Source organism: Gastrolobium bilobum, unplaced genomic scaffold (assembly GCF_033153095.1).
Source record: "Gastrolobium bilobum isolate Gb01-03AN ecotype WA unplaced genomic scaffold, APGP_CSIRO_Gbil_v1 utg16768, whole genome shotgun sequence".
Lineage (NCBI taxonomy): Eukaryota > Viridiplantae > Streptophyta > Magnoliopsida > Fabales > Fabaceae > Gastrolobium > Gastrolobium bilobum.
Window position 1 is genome coordinate 12,474 of NW_026896315.1, and position 12,967 is coordinate 25,440.

At 36.0% G+C, this 12,967-nt stretch overlaps 1 protein-coding gene across 2 annotated transcripts; it reads left to right on the forward strand.

Moving 5' to 3' along the window:
- Window positions 1-3,394: 3,394 nt before the first annotated feature.
- LOC133298908 (ABC transporter B family member 1-like) lies at window positions 3,395-9,726 on the forward strand. Of its 2 annotated transcripts, XM_061498297.1 has the most exons (11): window positions 3,395-3,932; window positions 4,069-4,123; window positions 4,244-4,419; window positions 4,553-4,753; window positions 4,857-5,116; window positions 5,199-5,515; window positions 5,767-5,990; window positions 6,919-7,292; window positions 7,391-8,105; window positions 8,258-8,822; window positions 8,910-9,726. In XM_061498297.1, the coding sequence occupies exons 1-11, from the start codon at window positions 3,495-3,497 to the stop codon at window positions 9,539-9,541; spliced, it is 3,957 nt and encodes a 1,318-aa protein (XP_061354281.1). In that variant the 5' UTR covers window positions 3,395-3,494; the 3' UTR covers window positions 9,542-9,726. The 2 variants fall into 2 exon arrangements, with proteins under 2 accessions (XP_061354281.1, XP_061354280.1); XM_061498296.1 differs by having other exon boundaries at window positions 8,258-9,726.
- The last annotated feature ends 3,241 nt before the right edge of the window (window positions 9,727-12,967 follow it).

A 12,967-nucleotide genomic window follows, 5' to 3' on the forward strand; every position in this document is an offset into this window, starting at 1 on the left:
TCTTCTCACGCAAAAGCCCTTTGTGTTTGAAGGTAGATTATTGCATAGGTCCAATTTTTGATTTACCTTATGCTTACTTAATTAAAGAATCACTTCAACCCCAAAACTTTAAGGTATCGAGTTTATAGATCCTTCCACTTATATATTCTTCACTTACCCCATTACCAACCAGACTCATCACACTTAAATATCTCAATAATCTTTTTCTCAAGTGTGAATTCCAATATTGATATGTTCTCCCTCAATCACCGAGTACCCAGACCCAAAATACCCAATCCATCTCCTAACCAATATTCAAGTTAGCTCAAGTCTAACTCGATTCTGATACCATATAAAGAATCACTCTGACTTAAAACTTTGGATCGAAGTGGTTGTTTACAAGTAGTGACTTTCTCCAATAGAATTTATGATTTTCCCATTGGGGTTTTAGATTTTCAATATCTGTGGGTCACCTATGTACGCATTTCCATATTAAGAACAGTTCAGCAAGTAGTAATTGGGTTCAGTTTCAGTCAGTCCCTTACATAGAACACATGGATGCAGTTTTTCCACCCTCAACAACACTCACCACGTCACACTTATCATATCCATGAGACTTGTGAATTGTGATTGTGTGTATATCAGTCTTCTCAGACGCTTTCTTCTCGTACAAAAGTTTTACTACTCTCACTCAGGGCTAGGCATAGCTCTAGGTTCCTATTCTTAATATTTGTTTGTTTTTATGTGGATGGAAAATGGGAATGAAGTTTTTGTTTATACACGATAGTGCGATAACATATAAGAAACTAAAAATGTCTCAATCGACTGAGCATAAAAGTACCACTTATCAGTGTATTATTTTTACGGGAAGGATTTGTTTATAATTTTTTTTATAAATATTATATTAAATTTGATTAGTTATATATTTTTGAGTGAAGTATGACTCTTCAGATATAATGTAGTTTATAAGAATTTATAAACAAAAAATTTATAATATAATCTTCCTCTTATTGCTATAGAAAAATTATTATAAAATTTTGTTTTAGAGAGAATGCAGCATAAAAGGTTTCTGTTGGATGTAACATTAATATCCATACAACAGAAAGCCACTATAGGAAGAATCAAATCCAAAATTCACCGTTCTTATAATTGCATTGAATACTAGACATAAATTTAACCAAGTCACCATATTTCATCCAAATTGAACTCGATATTACTTTTTTTATTTCCTAGATAAAGGCCCATGGGAAATAACTATTTTTGTTGGGTGCATGTTATTAAATTTTACCTAAAAGCCAAAAGGGAATTTATATTTTTGTTGGGAAAATAAACTAAAAACACAAGCTAAGTAAGCTCTTTTTCTGGTTTGACAAGTGCCCCTTGTGGAAGGGCACTGAGCAGAAATATCCTTAAGCAGTTAAGCTAACTCTGTACGGCAAACGTGTAATGGGAGAAAGAAATCCAACATACACCTTTTCCCTTTCATATTTTATTATTATTTTTTTAATTTGATTTTTAAATAAAAATTTCAACTTTCATATTCTTTCATGTAGGAGTTTAATATTTCTTATATATTATTAGAAATAAAATTAATTTCTATACATACATAAAAATATACGAGAGTCATATAAAAAAAAAGAAAAAAAATAAAATATAAACTTCATACACTTTTTTGCAATAATTTTATTTCCTATAATATAAGAGACATTAAATCCTTCCAATATATATATATATATATATATATATATATATATATATATATTTCAAAACCTGCCATTATTTACTCTAATACATTGATCTAATTATTGACATAATGCTACTGACTACAAAATTTAAAAAATCCACCTTTAAGGAATTTAACAGTGTCAGAAGACTCAGAACTAAGGTCACGTTATTTCTTTTAAGCTTAATTAAACCCAGAGCGTGATGTTAGTTAGAGGCTCCTCTCCGGTCTCAGAAACATAGATTAATTTAATTTTTGATGCTTAAATATAATTAATGTTTTGAACATTTTTAATTGAACTCTGATTTGAAATAGTTGTACCTTAAACAAACCATTTAATTTGCTGTCATTTTCAATAAAGAATCAAATTTCGGAGGAATCCCCCAGATATGTCGACGATTGCCTGACAATTTTGTTGAATCGTATACTTTGATTTTTTTCATTTTCAGCAATTAAGATTCTTAACATGTTACAAGGTTTTAGTGACGCTGCAAGTTTTAGACGGGTTTAATATATGTTGTTTTAAAGGATATAAATATAAAATTATGTTCTTTTAACAATTATAATTATGTGTTTTTGAAAATATATCATTATAATATTAAAATTATATTTTTTTTCTCTTTCTTTACAAGTTATTTGTTGACATAAAAAATAAAAAAAATATAATTTTAATATTTTATTTATGTATTTCCAAAAATATATAAGCATATATCCCTAGGATGATACTTCTTTTTCCCCTTTTTTTTTTTTTTTTTTGGAGAAAATTCTTTTTCCCGTTTTAGATTTGCTAATTGCACTGAGCCACGTTTCACATTCTTAACCGCATTTTAGCTGGTGGACTAAAATTTTTAATACTCTTTCTTAATAAAATGGAAATAAATGATCATTCACTTATTTTGAAAACAAACAGTTAGGAAAAAATCGAAAATCTATTCTTACAACGTAAGTTTTCTCTTATACACATTCTTTGATGATTGTGTCACTTTTTTTTTTTTTTTTCAGGTGATGAGACTCACTAGTTTGTCTTTATGACATGAAATAACTATTTCTTTAAACATGAGATTAATGAAACCCTATATATAATATAAAAAAAGTTAAAAAGTGGAAATAGATCTTTTTACGTAGAATTATTATATCTATTTTTTTCATTAATAATAATTTTTTTAATATATATAAGAAAAGAATTAAATACAAAAATTTTACGTCATATGACATTTTAAGTTTTAACACAAAAAATTCCTTGATTTTTATTTTTATTTTTCCTTGAATCTGCTTCAGTCAAAATCCCATGTTCAGGTTTGTACACAGTGTTGTTTGTCGGGTGGAAAATCAAACTCTCTCTCTCTTAAAATTTCCAAAATTTCCCTGTCTAGGTTCTCACCATGTGTCACTTTCCAAGTTTTCTTTTCTTTACAGCAGAAGCAAACTGCACATTAACCCACTGAAACAGTTGGTGTTCCCACTCTCACAAGATAAGAGTAAATACTAATAATATTCAACAACACACACACCGCCACATACTTACTATTCCCACATCACCAACAACAAGAAGAATGAAGAATAAGAGTGAAATTAATAGAGGAAGAGAGAAAGAGAAAGAACCCAATAAAAAGGAGATTAATAAACAATAATAGAAAGGAAAAAAAAAATAGAGAGAGAGAGAGAGAATAGAAAAAAGTTGGCAGAAGAAACATGAGCACAATAAAAGCCAGGTAGAGTAGAGTGAGATAATAATAAAGGAAGGGTGGTGGGAAGGTCAAGGTGTTGTTATAAAAGCATAGAAAGTTTCACAATGTCACAAGTTTCTGAGGAGATAAAGAGTGTTGAACAGTGGAGATGGTCTGAAATGCAAGGCCTTGAGCTAATGTCTTCTGATGCTTCCATTTCTGAACCAAATAAATCAAACCCAACAACCACATCATTGGAGGAGGAAAGTGTAGACACCAAGGAAGAGCCAAGGGGAATGGAAGAGGCCTCAGAACCCAAGAAAGGTGGTGTTTTTGATAATGGGACTAATGGTGAGAAGCATGAGAGTGTTCCCTCTGTTGGGTTTAGTGAGCTTTTCAGATTTGCTGATGGGTTGGATTACATTCTCATGGCAATTGGAACCGTTGGAGCATTTGTACATGGCTGTTCCTTGCCACTGTTTCTTCGGTTCTTCGCTGATCTTGTAAATTCTTTTGGTTCCAATGCTAATGATGTGGACAAGATGACCCAGGAAGTCGTGAAGGTCATAAACTAACAATACTATTCAAAGTTTGATGCTTTTTTGTGATTGTTGTAATGTATTGAATGTGAATGTGAATGTGAATTTGAAAATTTGAAAGTTTGAAAGCATTTCATTTTTTGTTTTGTTGTGTTTGCAGTATGCATTTTACTTCTTGGTTGTTGGTGCTGCTATATGGGCATCCTCTTGGGCAGGTGAATTTCCCTCTAAACAAACTTGTGCTTTTGGATTTTGTTGTGTTTTGTTTTTGTTTGTTTGTTTGTTTTTGCCATTTTTGAGGTTGTGAAAGTGAAAAGAGCTTTGGTTTGTTGCAGAGATTTCGTGCTGGATGTGGACCGGAGAGCGCCAATCAACGAGGATGAGGATCAAGTATCTTGAAGCTGCTTTAGACCAGGACATTCAATTCTTTGACACTGAAGTTCGAACATCCGATGTTGTTTTTGCCATTAACAGTGATGCTGTGATGGTACAAGATGCCATTAGCGAGAAGGTGGAGCAGAAAAACACTAACCAATTCAACTGTTTCTTCTTTTTCTTTTTCTTTTTCACTTTTTTTATGTCATTGAATTGGATTGCAGACTAGTGTTTAATATGGTTACTATACTTTTTTGCTTTGTATGCAGTTGGGTAATTTCATTCACTACATGGCTACATTTGTTTCTGGATTTGTTGTTGGTTTCACTGCTGTTTGGCAATTAGCACTTGTTACCCTTGCTGTAGTCCCTATGATAGCTGTAATAGGAGGCATTCACATGACCACCTTGGCCAAGCTATCTGGTAAAAGCCAAGAAGCTCTTTCTCAAGCTGGCAATATAGTGGAACAGGTAAGAATAAGACACCCTAAAAAAATTAACCTTTTTTCTTTTTGTGATCATTTTGTGTGTGTTTCTACATCTGGGTGTTGTTCATGATGAGCAAAATTTGCAGACTGTTGTTCAAATTAGAGTGGTTTTGGCGTTTGTTGGGGAGAATAGAGCACTACAAGGCTACTCCTCTGCATTAAGGATTGCCCAGAAGATTGGTTACAAGAGTGGATTCGCAAAGGGTATGGGATTGGGTGCTACTTACTTTGTTGTTTTCTGCTGCTATGCTCTTCTGCTATGGTATGGAGGCTATCTGGTTAGGCACCAATACACCAATGGAGGACTTGCCATTGCCACCATGTTTTCTGTTATGATTGGTGGATTGTGAGTACTGCATTTTCATGTTTTAGCAAACTTTTGTGATTAAATTGTTTAGCCTTAGTGATTAATAATTTCATCCACACAGGGCTTTAGGCCAGTCAGCACCTAGCATGGCTGCGTTTACAAAGGCCAGAGTTGCTGCTGCAAAGATTTACCGTGTGATTGATCACAAGCCTGGTATAGACAGAAACAGTGAATCAGGTTTGGAGTTAGAGACTCTTACAGGACTAGTGGAGTTGAAAAATGTGGACTTTTCATACCCATCAAGGCCTGAGGTTCTGATCCTTAACAATTTCTCCTTGAATGTGCCTTCTGGCAAGACCATAGCTTTGGTGGGAAGCAGTGGCTCTGGCAAGAGCACAGTTGTCTCCCTTATTGAGAGATTCTATGATCCTTCTTCTGGTAAATTGGGAATTCACTCTATATCTATTTAATAATTATTGGTTTAAGCGATAAATATTTTTATTTTATTTTTAATTAAAGGTCTCAAGTTCGAGTACTAAGAATAGACACTCCTATGAATTTCATTTCCTTTGAACTGATTAAAAAAAAATTGGATTTCTGGTACAAGGTTTAACTTGTTTATTGATTTTGATATTGTAGTTGTGCTAGTTAGTGACTATGTGGTCTGAATAATCATGCTTTTGTATTAGGACAAGTTTTGTTAGATGGGCATGATGTTAAGAATTTGAAGCTTAGATGGCTGAGACAACAGATAGGACTAGTGAGCCAAGAGCCTGCTTTATTTGCTACCACAATTCGAGAAAATATACTCTTGGGTAGGCCTGATGCAAACCAGGTTGAGATTGAAGAAGCTGCCAGAGTAGCTAATGCTTATTCATTCATCATCAAACTTCCTGATGGTTATGAAACTCAGGTCAGTCAACTTTTGAATATTGTTTTATGAAAATGGTTCCAGTGAATGCATATTTTGTAATGGTGGTTGTTAACTTAGACTAATGTTTTATGAAAATGGCTCCAGTAAATGCATGTTGTGACAGTGGTTGATCAACCACCACCATGTAATGGCCCTGTGAAATCAGTCACATCATCTAGCCACTTTTAATATTTAAAAATAAAATATATATGTTGGAAAACAGAAGTATATATGATGTGTCATGTAATTATTAGAGTAGGTAGCTAACGTTATTTAGAAAGAGGGTAATGTCTTTAGACTTCATGGCAGTTGCGCATGGTACAAGAGTAAAGTAAAGCTTATCATTGTAAAATGTGAAACCCAAGTATACGGATCTTGACCGGGTTACTTGTTTGGTTGGACTATTTAGGAGTCTATATAGTTGCAATTTCTATATTATATTCAAGTTAGACAGATTAATATGGTCAACAAGCAAAGCCCATTTTTTTTTTTTAATCAAGCTTTTTAAAAGTCAAAGTCAGAAAGTGATTGGTCATACATTGCATTTTAAAAAGACCAAGTGGGTAACATGCTTCAGTCAACAATGCATGTGCAGGAATACAGAGAAATTGATATCTATTATTAAATAAGCACTGAAACCATCAAGCTTGAGATGCCCAGAATATAACAACAGAAAAATTGAAGAATGACATTAAGCTCGTTTTATAAAACAGATCAATGCTTTCTGTAGAAATCTGAACTCATTATTATGATTTACAGAAGGAATCATATGATATATGATAATTTATATATGATGGATGAAAACTGGTAATAGATTTAAAACAAAAACATAGTCCTAAACTGGCATGTCCTTTGTTATAAGACTTCTAGAAAATGACAGTTACTGAACTACTATTTGGTAAAAAAAAAAAATTATTTGGAATTGAAGGTTGGAGAGAGAGGACTGCAACTTTCAGGAGGACAAAAGCAGAGAATAGCAATTGCAAGAGCAATGTTGAAAAACCCTGCAATTCTTCTCCTTGATGAGGCAACAAGTGCATTGGACTCTGAGTCAGAAAAGCTGGTTCAAGAAGCACTTGATCGGTTCATGATTGGTAGAACAACTCTTGTAATTGCTCATCGCCTCTCCACTATTCGCAAAGCTGACCTTGTAGCTGTACTTCAGCAAGGAAGCGTTTCTGAAATTGGAACTCATGATGAGCTATTTGCTAAAGGTGAAAATGGAATCTATGCAAAGCTTATCCGGATGCAGGAGATGGCACATGAAAATCTTATGAGTAATGCCAGAAAGAGTAGTGCAAGGTAGCTTTCACCAATGTTGAACATTGGCATTCTTTGAAAAACTCATTTTGTACATTAAGCTGAGGATATATCATTCTCTGACACTTTTTCATTTGCAGGCCTTCAAGTGCAAGGAACTCTGTAAGCTCACCCATAATTGCTCGGAATTCTTCTTATGGCCGGTCACCGTACTCAAGGAGGCTATCTGACTTTTCTACATCTGATTTTAGTCTTTCCCTTGATGCATCACATGCAAATTACAGGCATGAAAAACTTGCCTTCAAAGAGCAAGCTAGTTCCTTTTGGCGACTTGCAAAAATGAACTCTCCTGAGTGGCTTTATGCTTTAATTGGCTCTATAGGCTCTATTGTTTGTGGATCCCTTAGTGCTTTCTTTGCTTATGTTCTTAGTGCTGTCCTCAGTGTCTATTACAATCCAAACCACAGACACATGATCCGAGAAATTGATAAGTACTGCTACTTGTTGATTGGGCTTTCATCGGCTGCACTTATCTTCAATACATTGCAGCACTTCTTCTGGGATATTGTTGGTGAAAATCTTACAAAACGAGTGAGGGAGAAAATGTTGACTGCAGTGCTTAAAAATGAAATGGCATGGTTTGATCAGGAGGAAAATGAGAGTGCTAGGATTGCAGCAAGGCTAGCTCTTGATGCCAACAATGTCAGATCAGCCATTGGAGATCGGATTTCAGTAATTGTGCAGAACACTGCACTTATGCTAGTTGCTTGTACTGCAGGGTTTGTATTGCAGTGGCGCCTTGCCCTTGTCCTTGTAGCTGTCTTCCCTGTTGTTGTTGCAGCCACTGTTTTGCAGGTTTGCTTTCTAACATTTCTTTCTGTCATGCTCAGTAACTCAATTTTGTATTTCATTTGTATTAGTCATTTGCCAATGCCAACTAGTTTGAGGTAAAGGTGGTGTTGTTTTTGTATTTGTATTAGTCATTTATTCCATTAAATTTTGAACAGAAAATGTTCATGAGTGGTTTCTCTGGTGACTTGGAAGCTGCTCATGCCAAGGCCACACAACTAGCTGGAGAGGCTATAGCCAATGTAAGGACTGTTGCTGCCTTCAATTCAGAAACAAAAATTGTTGGCCTTTTCACTTCCAACCTTGAAACTCCACTGCGGCGCTGCTTTTGGAAGGGACAAATTTCTGGAATTGGATATGGGATAGCTCAGTTTGCACTCTATGCTTCCTATGCACTTGGTCTTTGGTATGCTTCTTGGCTTGTGAAGCATGGCATTTCTGATTTCTCAAAAACAATCCGAGTTTTTATGGTCCTCATGGTGTCTGCTAACGGTGCTGCCGAAACTTTAACACTGGCTCCTGATTTCATCAAGGGTGGTCAAGCCATGAGATCAGTCTTTAGTCTCCTTGACCGTAGAACTGAAATTGAGCCAGATGATCCAGATGCTACACCTGTCCCTGATCAACTTCGTGGGGAAGTGGAACTCAAGCATGTTGACTTCTCTTATCCCACTAGACCTGATACGCCAGTTTTTCGCGACCTTAGTCTTCGTGCAAGGGCAGGTAAAACTCTTGCCCTTGTAGGGCCTAGTGGCTGTGGTAAGAGCTCAGTCATTGCACTTATACAAAGGTTCTATGATCCAACATCAGGCCGTGTCATGATTGATGGAAAGGACATAAGGAAATACAATCTGAAGTCCCTTAGAAGGCACATTGCTTTGGTACCTCAGGAGCCATGCCTTTTTGCTGCTACTATTTATGAAAACATTGCTTATGGTCATGACTCAGCTACTGAAGCTGAGATTATTGAGGCTGCAACTCTTGCCAATGCACACAAGTTCATATCTTCTCTGCCAGATGGATACAAGACATTTGTTGGGGAGAGAGGAGTTCAACTATCTGGAGGACAGAAGCAAAGAATAGCAATTGCTAGAGCTTTTGTGAGGAAAACAGAACTTATGCTTCTTGATGAAGCAACAAGTGCACTTGATGCTGAATCTGAGAGGTCAGTTCAGGAGGCACTAGATCGTGCCTGCTCAGGAAAAACTACTATTATTGTTGCACACAGGCTTTCAACTATCAGGAGTGCCAATCTTATTGCAGTGATTGATGATGGGAAAGTAGCAGAACAAGGCTCACATTCACAGTTGTTGAAAAATCACCCTGATGGGATCTATGCACGCATGATTCAATTACAAAGGTTCACAAATAGCCAAGTCATTGGGATGGCCTCAGGTTCAAGTTCTTCAGCAAGACCAAAAGATGATGAAAAAGAAGGCTAGCTATTCAAAAGAAAATTACCAGTAATAGAGTAGTATATGCCGTATACCAATTATAAATGTTGGCATTTTTGTTTTGACCATAGTATAGTTTGTGTATCATCCTTCATCTCTTCCCATTTAAGAATGTAACTTCTTATCTTTATGAATCTTACTAAGGAAGAATACAGGAATGATAATGAAATAGATGTCCATCTTTATAAATTTATAAGGCCTCCTTTTTGCATCTTTGTCACCTTTGCTCTAAAGCATCAGGAACTGCAATGAGTTAGGCCCTTGTCTATTAAAATGAGTGTCACAAATAGAAACAAAAAATATAACTTAACGCATAGTTTTACATGATTAGATTATGTAAAGAATCTTGGGATACACACTCCAAAAGCTAGCTCAAAGGGTGGGAGTGTCCAAGGCCTTATAAAGGCCACATTAGTTGCTCACACAATCAATGTAGGACTGTATATCTCAACACGCCCCCTCATGCAAGAGCTCAATTTTTGGTTTACCTTTTTGTGCTTTTTATTTTAATTCCACTTGGAAGTGGGGGGGGAGGGGGGGGGGGCGTGAGAATCAAACTTGTGATCTTATAGTCACTCAAGCTCTGATACCATGTAAAGAACCCTGGGATACACCACCCCAAAACCTAGCTCAAAGAGTGAGAGTGCACAAGGCCTTATAAAGGCCACATTAGTTGCTCATACAACCAATGTGAGACTATATTCTCAACAGATTAATACTAACAATGAATCCAAAAATTACCATAATGGAAAAATTAAATGTGGGTCTTATAAGTGTATGACTAATTAATGAGTTTGTTAGTGCAACAGACATTAATGTTAAAAACAATATAAATTTCTCTATTCACATTAAAATAGACTAACAATAACTGCAACTAAATGTTGGGTGAGTCAGTGAACTCCTATTAGTATTCTGTCACTTTCCAACATCGATAGAGCAGGAATGGTTGTGGCTAGCACTCTTGCCCCTTGACTATTTCATAGAAGTTGCAATCAAATATTGAACACATTATCCTATCATGGCAGTTCTAAATCTCAACTGGGTGCAGGTGCATATGCTGTGGCTTGTATGGAACAAGCATTATTGAGTTTAAACCACATGATTGCTGCACGAACATGCATGCATGACTTGAAGATATATAACAACTGGAAATCGGACAAGGATCTAAATGTAGGACTAATTTGTGGACATGCGTGGGACAAAAAAGAAGGAAAGGATGAGAAAATGACAGAAAAATAAAATAAAAGGGACTCTGCTCCAGTAGGTGCTATATCCCATATGGGGACCAAATATTGGTCAGTGTCCAAAAGTAACAATATAAATACCAACGCATGAGCTTTGACACAAAGTGGCTTCTTGGTGGGGATAAGATGGTCCAAAGTAAGTGATGAGACCTTGGGACGCATAACCCCAAGGCCTTATAAAGGCCATATAATAGTTATCTATACAACCAGTGTGAGACTCCAAATCCCATACCTTGCAAATAGAACCCAACATTCCACCATATTTCCCTAGTGCGTGCCCTCACGCACAACTCCACGTGATGGATGCTCTGATATCATTTGATGAGACTTTGGGATGCATAATCCCAAAAGCTAGCTCAAAGAGTAGGAGTATCCAATACCTTATAAACCCCACATTAATTGTCCATACAACCAATGTAGGATTCCAAGTCCCTTACCTTGCAAATAGAACCCAACAGTAAGGTTAAGACTTTCAGCTCATGTTGTGAACTCAATATGGCAATTGCTTAACAACAAATCTAGGGACATCATCATTTACTGTGGCCCTGCCATAGCTCAAGAATCAAGATCATGTGTGTTTATTTCAACCAACAAAATAGACACGGTGTTATATCCAAATGGAGCATCCAATGAAAGTTATCAGCTTAGAATAACTCCTATTTTCTGAAGTTAGATCCAAACTTTTATGCAATAGAGACTAGTAGGGCACCCAACATTGATAATTAGCCATTAGGTGAAGTTTACATGCTTTGAATTTTTTGTGCACCTGGGCATGTGTATTAATTAGTGTGTAATGTATAGGCATGTCAATGTTAAGTGGGTTATTATATTTCAAACTGAATGAGTCCTCAACTGAAGGAACTATTGGATTTATGCGGAAACGGTTTAGGACCTAGTACATTGGTATGTTTACCGAATTATCCTCGTTTTACAATTACCTCTTGGTGCGCAGGTCTCGTGTAGAATCTTTCCTTGTGTGATTCCTCTTCACGAACAGCTCACCTCAGCGTCGCAACACGGACAACCTCCTTGAAGCTGGACTGTGGCAGATCTTCCGGACTATGTCTCAAGGAGAAATGGGAAGTGTGTGGGCACTCTCTCACTTTCAGGAAGACGACATTACCTCAGCCTCTACAACTGCCAAAAATGAAGACTTAAGAGGCTGATGACTATAAGTGTAGAATATATATGGGTTCCAAGAAACCCTAGCCCTAAGCAGAATGGGCTTTAGGTTTCTTGGGCTCTTCTTACACACTAGACCCTATTGGGCTTTAGTGAAAGAGCAAAACCCAATAATCTCCCACTTGCTCTTGAGTACAAACTTGAGCCCAAAGCCCAAGTCCATGTATCCCACTAGTCGTCATCAAATGAAATTGTCTCGTCTCTTTTCTTGAGCTAGCCTGGAGATCTACCATCTGTTATTAATCAAGGCTCTTGATAATCAACGAATGATTATCTAATTCGGTGTTACTCCACTAAAAGCTTGAACTTGAACTCCAAGATTAATAACACTTATAACACGAATATGCATCGTCCCTTTGTAGAATGTCTACAATTGATTGACAAGTTTTCTGTAACTCAATCAATTATTTATTCCCTTGACTATGATAGTTTCTCTAATGGATTACATGCACTGGCCAATGTCTTTAATATCCAAGTACCGAAACATATCAAGGGGACATATCCTACAAATTCCATGTTGTTTATCTCATAAATACCGATAATCAAATAATCTCACTCCCAAAATACCGAGTTATTGGCCGTCAATAGATCGAACCTCACCCGTTGGTAAATCAAAGAATGAAAACTATTTGATTACCTATTTATAATAAACTCAGGATTAAGAGCAATCACATAACTATAGTTAACTGGAGATTTGATACCTTATGATAGAAAAACAACCTTAATCAAATCTCTCCTTGATCCTTTCAATGTGAATGTTAATTCACACCAATATTTTACAATGATTTGGACAAAACCATTTCATAAAATATTGCCGCCTAAATAAAGTGCCCAACTTTACTTAACAGTTGTGAATCTATTCATCAATTGTGAGAACCTATGATCATGTCCTCCATGAACGTATCCATATGATCATATACTCCACAATTGATTCGGACCTTGATGTTTGTAAATAGTGCGCAAAATAAATAATACCTTATTTGTAAAA